The sequence below is a fragment of the Acomys minous genome (genome assembly GCF_964271855.1).
Source record: "Acomys minous genome assembly, chromosome: 2".
In the NCBI taxonomy this organism is placed as follows: Eukaryota; Metazoa; Chordata; class Mammalia; order Rodentia; family Muridae; genus Acomys; species Acomys minous.
The window spans coordinates 72,417,003-72,436,425 of record NC_140484.1 but is presented as its reverse complement, the minus strand read 5'-3'; the positions used below and the strand labels follow the sequence as shown (position 1 = coordinate 72,436,425).

At 44.5% G+C, this 19,423-nt stretch overlaps 1 protein-coding gene and 1 long non-coding RNA gene across 6 annotated transcripts in view; one reads left to right on the top strand and one right to left on the bottom strand.

Moving 5' to 3' along the window:
• SGF29 (SAGA complex associated factor 29) overlaps nucleotides 1-19,423 on the top strand; it is a 35,329-nt gene that overhangs the window by 4,479 nt on the left and 11,427 nt on the right. For 2 of the 3 annotated variants that reach the window (XM_084773898.1, XM_084773899.1), the window contains exon 2: nucleotides 17,189-17,285. In XM_084773898.1, coding sequence (XP_084630024.1) covers nucleotides 17,189-17,285 — 97 coding nt within the window. The remainder of the gene's footprint in view (nucleotides 1-17,188; nucleotides 17,286-19,423) is intronic. The other variant, XM_084773900.1, reaches the window with a different exon arrangement.
• LOC311592966 lies at nucleotides 1,092-19,417 on the bottom strand. 3 transcript variants are annotated; one of them, XR_014777551.1, is made up of 6 exons: nucleotides 18,679-19,417; nucleotides 8,760-8,879; nucleotides 8,445-8,609; nucleotides 6,608-6,781; nucleotides 3,126-3,661; nucleotides 1,092-2,952 (listed from the first exon to the last, which is right to left on the bottom strand). It is a non-coding gene; the product is annotated as an uncharacterized lncRNA (long non-coding RNA). The 3 variants fall into 3 exon arrangements; XR_014777552.1 differs by lacking the exon at nucleotides 1,092-2,952 and having other exon boundaries at nucleotides 3,002-3,661; nucleotides 8,735-8,879; XR_014777553.1 differs by lacking the exon at nucleotides 1,092-2,952 and having other exon boundaries at nucleotides 3,002-3,661.

The following is a 19,423-nucleotide window of genomic DNA, read 5'->3' as shown; positions in this document are numbered from 1 at the left end:
TGGCCGTGAACTTACAGAGATCCACCTGCCCCTGACTCTAGAGTACTGGGGTTAAAGGCATGTGCCACCACTGCCTGGCTTTCCCAGGTGATTTAGATGTCTAGTTAAAACTAGCTATCGCAAATGTTTATCTGCTTTAGTAATTGTATCACCCCAAGATTAAATGTATGGAACATACGCATCACATAATGATGGCGCTATTAGGTGATTTTGCCATAAAACCATTTCAGAGTGTTCTGTAACCCTGATTGTTGGTATAACCTGTTATTCCCATAGACAGCAGCTTACTGTAGCAAATACTATAGGTAGTTTTCACAAAACAGAAAGTATTTGTGTATTTATACAGAAAAGGTTCAACAGAAATACCAGGAGCCAATGAGATGGCTCAGAGAGTAAAGGCCTGAGCTTGACCCACGTGGTAGGAAGAAAACCTGTAAACAGTGTGGCACATGTGCTACCATAGTCAATAAGGAAATATTTAATAAAATAATGAGGTGATGGAAGTTCTGTGAGTTTATAATCTTATTAATCTTTTTAAGCAAGCCTGGAGTTGGTGGCGCACGCCTTTAATCCCAGCACTCAGGAGGCAAAGGCAGGCGGCTCTCTGTGAGTTTGAGGCCAGCCTGGTCTACAAAGTGAGTCCAGGACAGCCGAGGCTACACAGAGAGACCCTGTCTTGAAAATAAAACAAAACAACAACAACAACAACAAAAATCTTTTTGAGCATTACAATTTAAAAAAAATTTTTTTTTTTTTTTGGTTTTTTCGAGACAGGGTTTCTCTGTGTAGCCTTGGCTGTCCTGGACTTGCTCTGTAGACCAGGCTGGCCTCGAACTCACAGCGATCCGCCTGCCTCTGCCTCCCGAGTGCTTGGATTAAAGGTGTGCGCCACCACGCCCGGCTAAAAAAAAATTTTTTTTAAAAGACTGGTTTCTCTGTGTAGCCTCAGCTGTCCTGGACTCACTTTGTAGACCAGGCTGGCTTCGAACTCACAGAGAGCCGCCTGCTTCTGCCTCCCGAGTGCTGGGATTAAAGGCGTGCGCCACCACATCTGGCAAGCATTACAATCTTGTGGGACCACTGTCATATGTTTGGTTTGTTGTTGCTTGAAGTGGCACTATTTGGGTGTGGCTATATTTATTTAATTATATATATTTTATTCTGCATTGTTTTTCTCTCACTACTGCATATCCTTCACGTCTTAGATAATTAGTAAGCACCACTGAGTGGAATTGTGAAGGGGTGACACCACTTCTGCATAGGTGGGAAGTAGATAGTCTCTTGGGGGATGTTGATAGTTAGCAGTTTTTTTGGGGGGGACAGACTTGTAGTGTCCTAAGCTGAAAGACTGCTTGCTGTAAGGGTTGTGGAGGACTCAGCTCCATTCGGCAATCTTATATGAAAGCCGTGTGTGCCAAGGCCTATGCAGAACAGAAAGATGACTAGAGTAGCGCCCCTGCATTCTCCGAGGCTGGCATCTGGTAGGAGAGCTGTCCGTGAAACCGTTGACCATATGCGTGGGTGACAGGTGCAAGATCAGAAGCTTACTCTGAAGGCTAAGGCCAGAGAAATGTGAGTTCAGTGCTAGCCTGGACTACACAGTGAGAACCTGTCTCTAAAGCAATAAAATAAGCTGGGCGTGGTGGCACACAGCTTTAATCCCAGCACTGGGGAGGCAGAGGCAAATGAATCTCTATGAGTTCTAGGCCAGCCTTTCTGAGTTCTAGGTCTCCAGTCAGAGTTGCATAGTAAGACTCTGTCTCAAAGCAACAATAAAAACAGCAAGGGAGAATGGGGTGGGGGGAGGTGTGTGGAGGAGACTGGGAAGAGAGAAGGGGGCTGCAAACAGCATGTAAAGTGAATAAACATATAAACTTAAAATATAAAACAGAATAAAGTTAATATGCAGGGCTTAGGAACTTTCCAGATGTTTTGATTGGTCATAACTTGGAGGTAAATGGAGGAGCCTGTGGCTGTTTGTGAACAGTGTTATTCTTCCCCCTGCTTATATAAATTGTCTATTCATGTTGTGCCATGGTGTGAAAATAGTTGATAAGCTCTTTGTTGTTGTTGTGAGACAGGGCTTCTCTGTGTATCTTTGGCTGTCCTGGACTCACTTTGTAGACCAAGCTGGCCTCGAACTCACAGAGATCTGCTGGCCTCTGCCTCCCGAGTGCTGGGATTAAAGTATGGACCCACTTCATTTTGACAACTGCTATTTAAAATTTGAAAGTTGAATAAATTAGAGCAACCTAGAAGGGAGGCAGAGCTATAGGGGAAAGTATGGACTTTTTTGATAAAGAAAGAGCGTGGATTCACATGTGATCAGTCAGAAAGATCAAATGAATCCATCGTTTTAGTACAAACTTTCTGAAGCTAAATAAGGGAACAGAGACACCCTCATCCCCACCCCGATTTCTAAATGTATGTGTAGATTCTTACAAAGGTTTTTTAGGTGCATCATTTGTGGCCATGGCCTATCAAGTAGAAGGTACACTGGTGACCTTGACCATTGTGAGTCAGCTGTGCATGGTCCTACAGGTGCTTGAGCAGTCAAGCTTAGGTTGTAAACTGAATTGGAACCCCACCGTTGCTACTTACTACTTGTGGACCTTGGTAATTTCTTCTCCTGACTCAGTTTCCCACCGGTACTAAGTGAGCAGTCCTTTACAGTGTTATTAGGAAAACGACCTTTATAAAGCAATTGGCATATGGCAGTGCTTAGTAAGAAGTGGCTGTTCTTTCCGTTAGGTTTTCTTTTCTTTTCTTTTTTTTTTAAGATTAATTTATTTTTTAAATTTTATTTATTTATTATTTATACACTATTCTGCCTGCATGTACACTTGCACACCAGAAGAGGGCACCAGATCTCATTATAGATGGTTGTGAGCCACCATGTGGTTGCTGGGAATTGAACTCAGGACCTTTGGAAGAGCAGCCAGTGCTCTTAACCTCTGAGCCATCTCTCCAGCCCCCTAACTTATTATTTATACAGTGCTCTGTCTGCGTGTACACCTGCATGCCAGAAGAGGCGATCAGATCACATTATAGATGGTTGTGAGCCACCATGTGGTTAGTTGGGAATTGAACTCAGGACCTTTGGAGGAACAGACAGTGCTCTTAACCTCTGAGCCATCTCTCCAGCCCCCCTTCCCCTGTTTGGTTTTCTAGAGAAACAGAACCAGTAGGATGCAGCATAGAGGTACATGAAAAGAGTGTGTTAGCATGGGTTGGGTCACAGGCTTATGAAGCTGAGAAGTCCTATGGGCTGCCATCTTCAAGCTGGAAGCCCAGGAAAGCCAAAGTGGGTCCAGTCTAAGCCAAAAGCCTGACTGCTGCAGTTTGGATCATAACCACTTCTGGAAACATCTTCACAAGCACTGCCCAGAAGTAATGTTTTATTAGCTGTAGTACAGTCAGCTTACCACATAAAATTAGCCATTTTGTTTTCCTATCTTTTTGTTGTTGTTGTTGTTGGTCTTGGGACTCAGACCCCAGGCTTTGGGTAAGCTAAGCAGTATTCACTGTCCAGCAGGACCCCTGTGTTCTGTACAATTGCTGCATTGCTCCTGATGGCTTCTCTGTAACCACAGTGTTGATCAAGTCGCAGTTTGCAGGAGACAAAATGTTTCTCCCATGATTTACTTTCCTATGGAAAATGCTGAATTGCAAGAAAACTTGAAGTCAGAGGACGAGCATGGACTGGAATTTACAGCCTTGTCACCAAAGCCGGCTTTTCCTGATGTTCCTGAGTTCTGGGCCATAACTTCTCACTTTAAGCAGCAGAGAAGAGTGCTTTCCCAGTGTGGACTCTGAGCTCACCTGGCCACTCTGAACCTTTTTTTCTGGTAGCTCAGTGAGGCTTTTTCCTCTCTAATTATTCCCCCCACTCTTTCCCTGCTGATTCCTGAGGTTTTAGCAACAGCCTGTAAGTCGACTGTTCTTACATTTATCCCTGTCGTCTCTAACTAAGGCCGTGATGCACTACAGCCTAGGATTCTAGATAATATAGCAAGGCGTTTATTTTTTTCTTTTTGAACCAGAGTCTTTCTTGTCAACCATTTGACTGCATTCTCCTGTCTGACCTGGAACTTGCTTTGTAAACTAGACTGGTCTCAAATACATAGGAGCTTGCCCGCCTCTTTTTCCAGAGTGCAAGAATTAAAGGCTCATGCCACCATGCCTAGCACAACTAGATTTATCTATATGTATGAGTGTCTTATTTCATGTATGCGTGTGTATCGTGTGCATGTCTTGTGCCCTTGGAGGCCAGAAGAGGATGTCTGATCTCTTGGAACTGAGTTATAGTTGTGGGCCATCGTGTGGATACTGGAACTGAGCCTGGATCCTCTGCAAGAGAGGCTATGGCGGTTTGGATAGGTATATTTGAATATTTGGCCATAAGGAGTAGCACTGTTAGTAGGTGTGGCCTTGTTGGAGGAAGTGTGTCACCCGTGAAGGTGGGCTCTGAGGTCATATATGCTCAGGCCATGCTCAGGGAGGCGCAGTCTCTTTCTGCTGCCTGCAGATCAAGCTGTAGAATTCTCAGCATCTCCAGCATCATGTCCGCCTGCAGGCTGCACGGTGATAATGGACTAAACCTCTGAACTGTAAGCCAGCCCCAGTTAAATGTTGTCCTCTGTAAGAGTTGCTGTGGCCCCACGGTGGTGGCGCACGCCTTTAATCCCAGTACTTGGGAGGCAGAGGCAGGAGGATCTCTGTGAGTTCGAGGTCAGCCTGGTCTACAGAGAGAGAGTTCCAGGTCAGAGAAACCCTGTCTTGGAAACCCTCCCTGTCGCAAAAAAAAAAAGAGTTGCTATAGCATGGTGTCTTTTCACAGCAATAGAAACCCTAACTAAGACAGAGGCAAACGCTCTGAACTGCTGAACCACCTCCCCATCCCCATAAGTAGACTTTTCAGACTTTTTGAGATTTGAATTTTGGGGGTAGTCAGATTCAGACAGGGTCTTGCTACTTAATAGCCCCAGTTACCTGTGAAGTCAAGTTACTCCTGCCCCTGCCTCCTTTGTGTTGGGATTATTTGTACATTTCCTTCTTTCTTTCTTTTTCTTTCTTTCTTTCTTTCTTTCTTTCTTCTTTCTTTCTTTCCTTTTGTTGGGGAGGGCATGGTCCCACTATGTAGCTCTGTCTGTACTATAACTCATTATGTAGACTAGGCTGACCTTGAACTCACAAAGATCTGCCTAGAGTGCTGGGATTAAAATACCCAGCTTTTTTTTTTTCCTGGCACATACTCTTTTGTTTGTTTATTTGCTTATTTTCTAAGACAGGGTTTCTCTGTATAATAGCCTTGACTTTCTTGGACTCTCTTTTTAGACCAGGCTGGCCTCGAACTCACAGAGATCCACCTGCCTCTGCCCCCTCAAGTGCTGGATTAAAGGCATGCACCACCATGCCTGGTTTAAAAAAAATTTTTTTTGGAAGCACATGTTTAAATAGGAAATGCAACCTCTTTTTCCTCAAACTGAGTCTTGGAGACATGACTTCAGGAAGAGCTACAAAGCAGACCTGCTTTCTTTCACATTTACAGCATTGTTTTTGTTTGTTTTCTGAGACAGGTTCCTCTGTATAGCCCTGGCAGTCCTGGAATTTGCTCTGTACATCATGCTGTCCTCAAACTCAATTTGTAGACCAGGCTGGCCTCTAACTCAGAGATCTGCCTGCCTCTGCTTCCTAAGTGCTGGGATTAAAGGCGTGGGCCATAATGCCTGGCACAACACTAATTTTTAATAGCTATTTAATTTTATGTGTGCCTGAGTATATGCATATGCATATACATGGATAAAGGAGCCATTGGAGGCCAGAAGAGGGGTCAGATCCACTACAATTAGAATTTAACACAGTTGTTGCTGTCGTGTGAGTGCTGGGAACAGACCCCAGGCCTCAGTAAGAACAAGTGAGCCACCTCTCCAGTCCCCACAACGTTATTCATTTTCACTAAGGAATATGTGCCAAGGGGCTGGAGAGCTGGCTCAGTGGTTAAGAGCACCGCCTGCACTTCCGAAGGACCAGGGTTCAATTCCCAGCAACCACATGGCAGCTCACAACTGTTTGTAACTCCAAAATCTGACACCCTCACACCAATGCACATAAATTAAAATTAAATAAAATATTTTTTAAAAAAAGAATATGTGCCAAACCAGCCGGGCGTGGTGGCGCACACCTTTAATCCCAGCACTCGGGAGGCAGAGGCAGGAGGATTGCTGTGAGTTCGAGGCCAGCCTGGTCTACAAAGTAAGTCCGGGACGGCCAAGGCTAACACAGAGAGACCCTGCCCTAGAAAAAACAAAAACAAAACAAAAAACAAGGAAACAAAAGAATATGTGCCAAAAGCCCAGTTCAGAAATAAAAAGAGAAATAACTAAACTTAGAAATGGAAAAGGGGCAGCTTGCAAAAGAAGGTAATATAAATGCTCACTAATCACGTGAATAGATGTCCATTATCATTAGCTGTTAGGGACATTCGAACCAGAGCACCCAGGGCCAGAATAGTAGGACAGTGGTGGGTCACTTGCCTAGTGTGTGCAAGGCCCTGTGTCCTCACCTCAGTCCTTAACTATACGAAACACACACAGCAGTGAGTTACCCCATCAGACTAGGATGACTGTAGCAAAAAGACAGTAGTGTATGTTGTCACAGATGCACGCATTCTAGAGTCTCATCTCTGGTAGGAAAACGGCACACATGACTGAAAATAATCTGGCTGTTCTTCTGAAGGTGAGACACAAGTGATCCAATAATTCCACTCCTCTGAATAGACCTGGAAAATGAAAGTATACGTCAGTACAGAAGTTTGTATAAGCTGTGTCATGTGGTGCATGCCAAAATAGTGGCTCCTCTGGGACTGAGCTAGGCGGATTACTGCAGCCCAAAGGTTTAAGGGGCCCACAAACATAGTCAAGGTCTTTGTCTTAGAAAACAGGCTGGCGGGGCTGGAGAGATGGCTCAGTGGGTAAGAAGTCTGCTCTTCCAGAGGTCCTGAGTTTAATTCCCAGCCACCACATGGTAGCTTACACCCATTTCTACTGGAACCAGATGCCCTCTTCTGGTATGTAGACATACATGCAGATAGAGCACTCATACATAAAAAAATAAGAAATAAATAAAATCTTTAGAAAAGAAAAGAAAACAGGCTGGGTGTAGTATCACACATCTGTAATCCCTGCACTTGAGAGGCTGAGGCAGAACTGTGAGTTTAAGTCCGTTCTGGCTCTATAGAGTTGGCAGGCGTTTGGGGTCCCTCAGGCATTGTCTCCTTGAAGGAATAATCTCAATGAGGTGTCCTTACTTGAGCAAATTTGTTATGCAGCTATTGATCTAGCAAATGCCTTTTTTTGCAGGGGTGGGGTGGGTGGGGGGAGTGGCCCTATTCATAGTGACCACCAGAAGCAATATGCCTTCATTTAGCAAGGCCAGCAGTGTACATTTACCACGTTACCTCAAGGATGTGTTAACTTTTCAGCCCTGTGTTGTTATGGTGTTGAAAACCAGGAGCTAATAACAAGATGTTGCAAAGTAAAAAAAATTATTTTTACAATTGGGGCGAAACTTACAGTTCCCCTTGGTAGGAGAGTGAAGTGACCCAGACCACAAACAGAAAGGCCTTTTTATGTCAAACAAGCAAGTGAATAAGAATTGGAATTTTGTGGGGCCAGGTGGTGTTGGCACACACCTTTAGTCCCAGCACTTGGGAGGCAGAGGCAGGCAGATTGCTATGAGTTTGAGGCCAGCCTGGTCTACAAAGTGAGTCCAGGACAGCCAAGGCTACACAGAGAGACCCTGTCTCAAAAAAATAAATAAATAAAATTTTAAAAATTGGAATTTTGCGGCTGAGCATGGTGGCCCAAAGCTGTAGTCCCAGCACTCGGGAGGTAGAAGCAGGCGGATCTCTGAGTTTGAGGCCAGCCTGGTCTACAGAGAGAGTCTAGGACAGCTGGGGCTCTGTGTAACAGAGAAACCCTGTTTCAAAAAACCACTAAAAAAATGGAATCTTGCAGTTATTTTTATGATCTTGAGAAAGATTCATGTTACAGGTTTATGATCAGACACTTAACATACCATGAAACATATTATGGCCAGTCAATTCTGAGAACAGTGCCAATGGTCTATAATATGTAATTTACAAGATTATTGAGGAAGAAGACATTTTTTAAAAGTTGATCTTTAGCTAAGGACATGACAAAAGTCTTAACATTATTTACCTAAAAAGGAAAATGGAGTCATCTGTCCCTTAACAGTGTCATAACTTAGAAGGGATCTTGATTGTCTCCTCCATAAAAGATTACAGTTGTTCTCAGTATTGACAACATTGTACTGATTGGACCAAGTGAGCAAGAGGTAGCAACCGCCTTGAACTTGTTGGTAGCTCATATGTGCATCAGAGGATGGGAAATAAGTCCAACCAAAACTCAGGGGCCTCCTACCTCAGTGCACTGGTGTGGGATGCAGAGACAGGCAGTCCTCCTGAGGTGAGGGATAAGTTGTTGTGCTGGCCCCTCCCACCACCAGGTGTAGTCAGTCTTTGCTGTGCTGTGCGTTCTTCTTTTTCCCACACTTTATCTCCCCGGCCTCTGGTTTCACCCCTGACACTAGATAGGAGAGAAACAAAGATAGAGGGAGGCAGGAATTAGGAAAATCTCTGAATCAAATTTCTTTCTTTTGTTTCTTCTTTGACCGCAGCCTCCCTGAATGACCAACAAGCACTTGACCCCACCTCTCAGGACTCTCACATTCATTACCCTCTGAAAAGTTCCTCGTGTAGTCCCAGAAGCTATCTGCTGCGGAGAGGCCATGCCTCTGCTAGAGGCAAATCGTAGTCAACTACTGTGTCAGTCTGAAGCAGCTCCATAGCCTCATACCTGGGATTAAAGTGCAAACACGTTCTTAGAATATTTGTGTTTTTATTTTATTTTTTAAAAAGATTTATTTTATGTATGAGTGCTCTGTCTGTAGTGACACCCGCATGCCAGAAGAGGGCATCAGATACCTGCGTTGATAGTTATAAGCCACCATGTGGTTGCTGGGAATTGAACTTAGAACCTCTGGAAGAACAATGCTCTTAACCTCTGAGCCATCCCTCCAGCCCAATATTTGTGTTTTTAAAGAAATCAAAATTCCAGACTTCTCACTATATTTCCCCACTTCTGTATTAAGCCATTAATTGTGCTGTGTATAGAGGGAAATTATAAACAGAGACATTTAAAATGAAATAAGCGCTTTTTGGATCAGTGGCCAAGGTTTTCAGGAGACCTCACCCGCGCTTTATCAGTTTTGAGAGTATCCACAGTTTTTCACTTACTGTGGAAGTATAAACATGTCTGCATTCCCTAATGCAAACCTTTCGCTGACTTCCCTTCTGATATTAAGGCGTCCTTATAGACTCTCATCTGTGGCCAAGTCTAGAGCTGTGCTGCCTTCAATGCCAAGTGCAGGGCTTTTGGTCTGTATGTTAGTTACTCATCAGCTGACACAACTTGTAATTTTTTTCTGGGAGGGCCCAAGCCAGGCCTTCAAGACTGTTTCTTGGTGGTAAGAAATTACCTTGAATACCTCTTTTAGATGTGCATTTCTGAGCCTCTTGGCAGCCTTTGCTGTGATGAATATGCACCCCAGGAGGCCTAGGTGAATATGCACCCAGGAGGCCTAGGCAAATATGCACCCAGGAGGCCTAGGTGAATATACACCCCAGGAGGCCTAGGCAAATATGCACCCAGGAGGCCTAGGCGCACATGCACCCCAGGAGGTCTAGGCGAATATACACCCCAAGAGGCCTAGGCGAATATACACCCCAAGAGGCCTAGGTTTCTTTCTGTTTGAGATTTAGGGAACCATTGCCCCTAGAAATGACCCCTTCAGTTCTCTGCACAAAGTACTCAGTTAGCTCCCTGGGCATTTTGAGATCTGAGGCTTTTGGTTTGGTCACAATCTCTGCAAATGACCATATTTCCCACAACTGAAGCACTGAGCTTTTTATATCAGAGGCCTCTAGCTGTAGCTGGACGTATTACACTAGTCTGGTATAGGCGCTGCTTGCTCCTGTAACGGCTTGATAACCTTTTTTTACAATCATTCTCTATCAATACCTGTCTTAGGGCAGAATCTGATACAGCTTTGTCCAAAGTCAGATGCTGCTGACTGTCAAAGCAGCCCCATGTCCTCACACCTGAGATTAAAAAGAAAACACTTTCTTTTATTTCTCTGTTTTTAAACAACCCAAAATTGTGTAATTCTTAAAAATGTCACCACAACCAGGAAAGCATTTCAACAGTTACAGGCCTATTCGGATTCTGGAAACAGCACTTCCCTCACTTGGATGTGCTCCTCCAGCCCCTGTACCAAGTGACTCGGAAAGCTGCGGGCTTTGAGGGGGCCTGGAACATCTGACCAAAAGACAGTTTAAAATACCCCAAAGACAAGATTGAAGTGTGCTCTAAGACAGGGAGCGCTAAAGAGTTCACCCTGGAGGGTTTTTTTTTTTTTAAGTTTTTTTGAGACAGGGTTTCTCTGTGTAGCCTTGGCTGTCCTAGACTCACTTTGTAGACCAGGCTGGCCTCGAACTCACAGTGATCCACCTGCCTCTGCCTCCCGAGTGCTGGGATTAAAGGCCTGCGCCACCATGTCCACCTGCCCTGAAGATTTTTAAGAAGTTTTATATATTAAGAGTATCCAGGCCCTTGTTGCTAGCGGGAACAGGGCAGCAGCAGCTCAGCTTCCTGTTGTCCAGGTGTGAGGCATCTTGAGGTGAGTTGCATATTGATCAGCCCTGTCCTTGCCCTTACTTGGTCAGTTTGTCAATCCCCTAGCTTGTAGCAAGCCTTTGTTTGGTGTCCTTAGTGCCTGCAGCCTCACATTTCAACCCTAACATTCCTTTTCACTCTAAGGTGTGTTTTTACCATAGCAATAGCAAAACTTGTCTTTAATTTTTTTTCTATGTGAGTTTTCATAGGTGCATTATTTACAGTAGCCAAAAAGTGAGTACAAATCAAATGTCTATTAGTTGAAAAACTGATAGACTGTTGCATAGCAAAACAATGGAATATTATTCAGCAGTACAAGGAAATGAAATATGATATAGGCAAATCTAAAACAAAAACAAAAACAAAAAAACCCAAAGTAGATTAGTGTTTGCCCATTGTTGAGGCAGTTGAGATTATATCCCAGGTCAGTGCTGTTTGTATATTGAGGATTGTGCAGTCTTTTAGCACAGTTTCATCACCAACAGAAAAGGCCATGTGCCCTATAATATTCCCTTTCTGTTCTCATTATTCCTTCCTTACTCAGATTTCTATACTCTGAATATTTCTTACATGTGGAAACAAAATCCAGGTGTGTGTGTCTGTGTGAGGGTGCCCGGCCCCCTGGAACAAGAGTTATACACAGTTTGTGAGCGGCCACGTGGATGCTGGGGATTGACGAGCAGCCAGTGCTCTTAGCTGAGCCTATCTCTCCATCTCAAAAGGTTGTTTTGTTTTGTTTTTTTAAGATTTATTTATTATGTACACAGTGCTCTGTCTGCATGTGTGCTTACATGCTAGAAGAGGGCACCAGATCTCATTATAGATGGTTGTGAGCCACCATGTGGTTGCTGAGAATTGAACTCGGGACCTTCAGAAGAACAGCCTTAATCTCTGAGCCATCTCTCCAGCCCTTGTTTTGTTTTTTGAGCCAAGATCTTACTAAATAGCCCTGGCTGGCCTGGAACTCAGTATAGATCAGGTTGGCCTTGAACATACTAAAATCTGCCTGCCTCTGCCCCCTGAGTGCTGGGATTAAAGGTATAAGCCACTACCACCTAGCTAATAATTGATTCTCTCCTTTTTTTTTCCCCACCCAAGACAAGGTTTCTCTGTGTAGCCTTGGCTGTCCTGGAACTCACTGTGTAGACTAGGCTAGTCTAGAACCCAGAGATCCATCTGCCTCTGCCTTCCAAGTGCTGTGCCACCACCACTTGGCTAATGATTAATTGTTTTTGTTTTTATTTTTCAAGACAGTTTTTTTTTTCTCTTCTGTGTAGCCTGGCTGTCCTAGACTCTCTTTGTAGACCAGGCTGGCCTTGAACTCACAGAGATCTGCCAGCCTTTGCCTCCTGAGTGCTGGGACTAAGAGTGCTGGGACTAAAGGTATGTGCCACCATGCTCTGCTAATGATCGATTCTTAAGGTAATTTTGAACTGAGCTACATTTGCAGCCTTTTTTTTTTTTAATACTATTATTTTTGATTTTGAGACAGGGTCTCTCTGTGCATAGGCTAACCTCAAATTCAAGATCTTCTGCCTTAGGCCTCCTGAGAGGCTGGGCTTACAGGCAGATATGTACTATTATACTGCGCGCGCTCTCTCTCTCTTTCTCATGATTTTTTTTGTTGTTGTTATTGTTGTTATTGTTTTTTGAGACAGGGTTTCTCTGTGTAACCTTGGCTGTCCTGGACTCACTTTGTAGACCAGGCTGGCCTGGAACTCACAGTGATCCACCTGCCTCTGCCTCTCAAATGCTGGGATTAAAGGCGTGTGCCACCACGTCTGGGTTCTCTCATGATTTTTAAAAATTTGCTTTTTTGGATAATGTTGCTATTAGTTTAGATATGGCCTAATGTTTATTATTAGGCTTGTAATTATTTTGTCAATATTATTTACCCACTTTCCCAACCAATAAAGACACAGACGCTGGCAGATCACAAGGACACAGAGAAACCCTGTCTCAGAAACAAAAAACAAACACACAGACACCTGATATATTTTAGAATAACCATAATTCACCTGGGGCAAGGCAGACATTACCTCCTAAGCTACCTTCGTTATCACCCAGCCTCCATCCCATGCCATCTGCTTCCAATAATTTCTATTTGCACTACCTCCCATCTATAAGCCCAAAATATTTGCTACAGTTGTTTGTCTGGGCCATTTCTTTCCATGTGGAACTTCAGAGTTCCTCCTCTGGGCCCATGTGGCTCTTTCCTGTCCCATGGTGGTTCCCCTCCAGTATCTGTCTGCGTCTCCCGAAGCCTTGAACGTTTGCGGCACTAGCTTCCTGAGCCTTGCCCAGGTACTGGCTTTTTTTCCCCCCCTCCAAACAGGGAGGCAAGGTTAAATAGCAACACTTGGGGTACATGACACTATGTAGTAAGAATCTCAGGGCCAGGGGTAGGGGCAGGCAATTAACAAATACAAGGCACTAGATCGTATTCCAACAGGATAATTTGTTTTTAAAGGGGGGAGGATTTATTGTTAACCATTTACATAACAATACATAAGATTTTATCTGTTTTGTCTTTTTGAGCAGAGTCTCACTTTGTAGCCTTGGTGTCCTGGAACTCAGAGAGATCCACCTGTTTCTGTCTCCCTAGTGCTGAAATTAAAGGTGTACACTGTGACTCCTGGCTAGATTGATTGATTGATTGATTGATTTAAAGACAAGGTCTTGTTAGAGCTCTGAACATGTGGTCCTCCTGGTTTATCTTCTAAGTACTGAGATTGGAAATGTGTGTTCCATGCTTAGTTTGGCTCTTGAATCTCCCTATAAAGGCCCACATATTAAAGGTGTGGCTGTCAGTGTCTAGGGAGGTGGCAGAACCATTAGGAAATAGGGCCTATAATGTACATGCTATTGGTCAGTTGTCACGTGCTGTTTGAGCTTACTGAGACGCTGGCTCCTCCAGTTCAGACCCAAGCATGTGTTCTCTAAGGTCCCTTGTCCAGGGATGGGCTGGCTTCCCTAACCCTGTGACAGGGGAGAAGTGAAGCTAGAAGGTGAACCATTTTCTGCAGAGGCTTCTGTTGTTTATGCTGTCCTATATAAGTGCCTGCAGCGGGCACTATGGGCAGCCATGGGCAGGAGCTCATCCAGGAGAGAACCACTCAGTCGGGAACTCCAGCCCACTGCCTCAGCTTCCCCAGTCAGCTGCTGCTGGATGTGGTCAGCATACAGTTTGATGGTACCTGTGTTTGCTCTCTCAGCTGGACACCTCCAGTCATCTCTTCTGGATCTTCTAAGAATGAATACATTTACTGATGTTTTGCTTCTTTCTGCTACTTGCTATTTATTCTTTTATTTTGCTTGCTATGTGTTTCATAAACTCACTCATCCAAACCTGAAAGTGTGGTTAACAAAGAGCATCTCCAGACTGTACAGAACAGGACATTCAGGAAGGAAGTACCCAGGGCACAGTTGGAAGGGATATTTGGACCTTCCTTCTACCTCTTCTGCTTCCTGCTTGTCATGGGCCGAGCAGGTCTCCTGTGTCATACGTCCCCCACCATGACGTACTGTGCTGTCACAAGCCCAGAGCAATATAACCAAGCGACCATGACTGAAACTAAAGTTGAGTAAAAATAAACTTCTCCTTGTAAGTTCATCATACTGGGTGTTTTGTCACAGTGATGGAAGGCTGTGTATCTTTCAGAAATTTTATTTTCCTGTCTTTTTTGGTAAGTGAGTTCAAGGCCAGCCTGATCTACAGAGTGAGTTAGAAAAACCCTGTCTTGAAAAACAAAAACAAGCCGGGCGTGATGGCACACGCCTTTAATCCCAGCACTGGGGGGGCAGGGGCAGATGGATCTGTATGAGTTCCAGGACAGCCAAGGCTACACAGAGAAACCCTGTCTCGAAAAACAAACAAACAAATTAAAACAACGACAAATAAAAAGAACAAAAAACAAAAAAAGAAAAGAAAACAAACACAAGGAACCTAGGACTTTAAACATGCTAGGCAAGCACTGTACCACTGAACTAATCTAGCCCTGAACAGCCACTTTTGTTTGTTTGTTTTTTTTTAATCGAATGACATTCAGGTAACAGACCAAGTATTTCATGTAAATTGTATTACAACTGAAGATTAAAGAATAACTGCCCCTATACAAAGCTAATTAATTGTGCTGTACACCAAGAAGAACTTGCTTAAATTTCCAGTTCACAGGCAGTCTTACCAGGAAAGATTAATTGTTTTTTAAAATACCACTAGGGCCAGGCGGTGGTGGCGCCTTTAATCCTAGCACTTGGGAGGCAGAGCCAGGTGGATCACTGTGAGTTCAAGGCCAGCCTGGACTATAAAGTGAGGCCAGGGCAGCCAAGGCTACACAGAGAAACCCTGTCTCGAAAAGAAAACAACAACAACAAAAAAGAAAATACCACTAGGATAGTGATACTTGAACACATATTTGGTTGCTAACACACATGCTAACTGCCAAAAAGGGACTCTGCACAGCCTTACATCTGAATTGTTGAGGAATTTAAACTTTAACTTTTTGAGACAGGCTCTCATGTGAGTCCAGCTGGCTTTAAACTATTGGTCTTCTTGCCTCTGCCTCCCAAGTACTGGGATTGCAGGCATGTGCCAGCACACCCACTTCTTTCAGCTTTGTTTTCTCTGAGAAGGAGTTATGGCCAGGATGTAAAGTGCATTATAGACAAGAGAAAACAAACTTGCAGCAGTGCCAGTTTACCTTTGTCTTCGTGTTCCAACATGTCATCATCCTTTTTTTTCCTGATCTTTTCAGCCTTGAGAACTTTTTTTTTCTCCTTCCTTGAAAATGTTAAAGACTTACTTATTTTTATTTTATTTTTGTTTCCCTGTATGTATGTAAGTGGACCATATGCATACCTGATACCTGCAGAGGTCAGGAGAGGGCATCAGATCCTCTGGAACTGGAGTTACAGATGGTTGTGAGCTGCCAGGCAGTGGTGGGAACCAAACCCATGTCTTCTGCAAGAGCAGCCAGCGCTCTTACCCACTGAGCCCTCACTCCCGCCTGCAGTAAGCAGCATCCTGTTTTTCAGAAGGCTGCTTGTCACCTGCAGTGGCTTGTTCCACAGCTCTCCCAGTTTTTCTGTAGCAACACCAGGGCCTAGGAAGATGTTCTGTGATTGTCAGAAGAGGGCCCCCTGGTACCAGGCCCTTCTTCACGGTAACACCTTGTCCTTGGTTCCTTCCCACACGGGCTGGTAGCTCTCTGAGCCCTTCTCAGAAAATGCCGAGACACTGACTCCAGTTATGTTCCAGTAGATGAGTTTATGCAAAGAGTACAAAGGAGGAAGTTTGCCCCTTGCCTCCTTAGGGCCGCCACCGTGCATCGTTTTGTCCATCATGATAGTGTCACATTAAAGTCTTTTTCTCCCTTTTTCCCCTGACTCAGTGCTAGAGATTGAATCCAGGCCCTGTGCATACTAGGGAAGCACTCTGCCACTGAGCTATACTCCCAGTATTTTTTGTTTGTTTCCTTTTTTGAGTTAAGTTCTTATTATGTAGCTTAGTCTGGCCTGGAACTTGGAATTTTTCCCTCAGCCTCCTGAGTAGGTAGAGTAGAGTTTAGGTATCTACTCCAGGCCTGGCTGCAGAACGACCCTTCTAAGAGGTAGGGTAGTGTACAAAATTCCAGCCCTATCCCCAACTTCCTCATCCCAATAAACCTTTATTTTAGATGTAGCTTTACTCTTTTTACCTTTTATTGTCACTTTTTCTTTTTCTAATTTTTGTTAAAAGAAAACATTTTCTTTTCATCATAATACATTTACTTTACCTTGAATAAGGTTTCCTTCCGCCCTTTCTTTTGTAATTTCTCGTTCCTCTCTAGTAAGAAAATAGTGTCCCTTTGGCTTGGAAAGCATCTTTATATAAGGCCTTATTTGAGGAAGAGTGTGCTGGTGTTGGCTGTCATTCTGCCTACCCTGGAAGCTAAAGCAAAACTCTCGGGCTCGGAGCCGACAACCACTTGTTCCCACATCACTCTACTTTCTGCCTCTGTGATTATGTGGCTGCCTCCCCACTGTGTGCGCTTGTCTCTCCTTTTTTTATTTTATTTTATTTTTTATTTTTCTATTTATCTTTACTACATTGGTGTTCTGCTTGCATGTACGCATGTCTGTGTGACAGTGTCAGAGTCCCTGGAACTGGAATTACAGACAATTGTTAGCTGCCATGTGGGTGCTGAGAGTAGAACCCAGGTCTTTTGGAAGAACAGCCAGTGTTCTTAACTGCTGAGCCATCTCTCCAGCCCCATAAGGACATGGTCACTCCAGGTTAAGGTCTTGTCTTCCTCTTGACTTAATCTGCAAAGACCCTGTTTCCAGATAGGTCATTTACATGCACCATGGATCAGGACATCACATATCAGAAATGTAGGTCAACCCACAGCAGGCAATGACACCTTTGCCTTCTGTCTTCCCTCTCTGACCAGATGCCCTTCACAGGCCCATCCCATGGCCCTCGTTTCTGCTGATTCCCGAATTGCAGAGCTTCTCACAGAGCTCCACCAGCTGATCAAGCAAACCCAGGTAAGAGCAGAGCGACCTCTGTTCAGAGAGACCTCGAGTGCATGGAGCCAAGAGACCGTAAAGGAGGCGGGAGGAGGGGTTCTCATGTCTGACTGCCGTTCCTGCTGGGTTTTCTGTCAAGCACATGATTTCAGGGTTCTTTTTGTTTAATAGCTATTTGAAAGACAGACCCATTGAAAGTGCAATTTGGTGACTTTTAGTAATTTAGTTGTTCAGCTGACACCATGATCAATTTCAGACCCATACCCATTAGCCGTCACTCCTCTCCTTCCTCCATCCCCAAACTCCATGTAAACACAGATGCTCTTACTAGGCAAGACAGTCTGAGGATTTAGAGCTAATGTCCAGGATCAATCAAAGGCCAAAGTACTTTAGAATGTGTGTGGGGTTTAGATAATGCAGGTTGTTGTACCCAGATCCCGAGGGCCCCCCCCCCAAAAAAAAGACTACCAGGACTTGATATCAATGCAATACATATAAGGACCTTTACTTTTTGACTCAAAGCCAGGCTTTGCCTCACCAACACAGTGGTATCCAGAAAGAGCCTCGATCCAGAGCTGAGGGTAAATGTTTAGGTTCCTACCCCTCCCAGCGCCCCAAAGCAGGGGAGCTCCAGCCTGGCAAGCGTCTATTGGTTGAGTAACATAAGGAGTCCTAATGTTTAAAGGTGACAGGCCACAGAAAAAGGCGCCAAGACCGCCCATGGCTTAGCTTTCTTTGTTCTCTTTGTCCACTACCTTGTCCAGGGAAGTGTCTGGTTTCTTATTAACCCTATCTCCTTTGGGCAGAAAGGAATGTGGCCATAAAACTAGGTCTCTTATCAGCTCTATCTCTGGTGGGACCCTTCAGGTCAGTCACTAGGCAACGCTATCTCTAGTGGGGCTCTTCTCTGCAGCTGGCCAGATTATCTCCTGTAGGCCTATTTCTTAACTTTTGCCCTGGTAACCCTGAGATCCAATTTTAGTTCTTCTGGTATTTCAAGGTCTGCAAGTTAACCTGTTAACCCTGTGCTGCCTAGATTACTGCCCTGGCCCATGGCCTGTTAATTCTTTTTATAAAACTATTTGTAAGCTGGGCGGTAGTGAAGCACACCTTTAATCCCAGCACTCGGGAGGCAGAGGAAGGTGGAGGCCAGCCTGGTGTACAAAGTGAGTCCAGGACAGCCAAGGTGCACAGAGAAACCCTGTCTCAGAAAAAAAACCAAAACAAAACAAAAAACCAAAGTGTGTTTTATCAGTTTCTCTCTTAGCCTGGCTATCACACAAATAACTGACGATCTTTATATTTGTTTAACGATCAGCCTCACAGCACAGTAACTGAGCACTTATTACTCTGTTCTTAGCCCTCTAAGCTAATCTGGCTTCCTCCCAGCATGCATCCCAGAGATACTTGCCCTCTGCAGCTTTTCTGCTCCAGCTCCTTCTCTTCATGCCTCTTGGACCTCTCCCATGGCTCAATCTGTTACCTCCTCCTCCAGCTCCTCCCCTGGCTGCCAGGAAGTCCAGTCCTGTTCTCTCCCCTGCTCAGCAATTGGCTGGAAGCTGCTTTATTGGCACACCAGGGGACAATTGAGGAGCAGTTTGTTTGGTTTTTTGTTTTGGTTTGTTTTGGTTTGTTTTGGTTTTTTTACCTCTCAAATGCTGGGATTCAAGGCGAGTGACACCATTCCTGGCTGACTGTTGTTTATAGTCACACACTGGTTGTTCCTCTGGACCGTATTGTCCAATGAGCCAGTAGGGAGCAATTCCCAGAACTCTCCAGATCCTGCCCTTGGTGGTAGGTGTTCCCTGAGAAGTAAGAGCCATAAAATACCCGTGCATGTTTGCTAAGTGAAAGATCTCAGTAGATTACATATGCTTCATTCCAACTGTGACAATCCCAGAAAAGACAAAACTAGAGAAAGTGAAAAGATGGAATTGCCAGAGCCGTGGGAGGACTGGGATGGATGGGAGGACAGGAGGAGCATGCAGGGTGTCAGGGAGGTGGGAGTCTTTCCTGGGCATGATGCTGTCATGATCGGTCCCTAACTGAAGCATCTGTCAGAACCACAGGCCAGTGTGACGCAAAGGGAGCCTTCTTGGAAACAGTGGGCTTTGTTAGTGTAAAAAGTCTCCCTCACAGCCTCTTGACTTCATCCT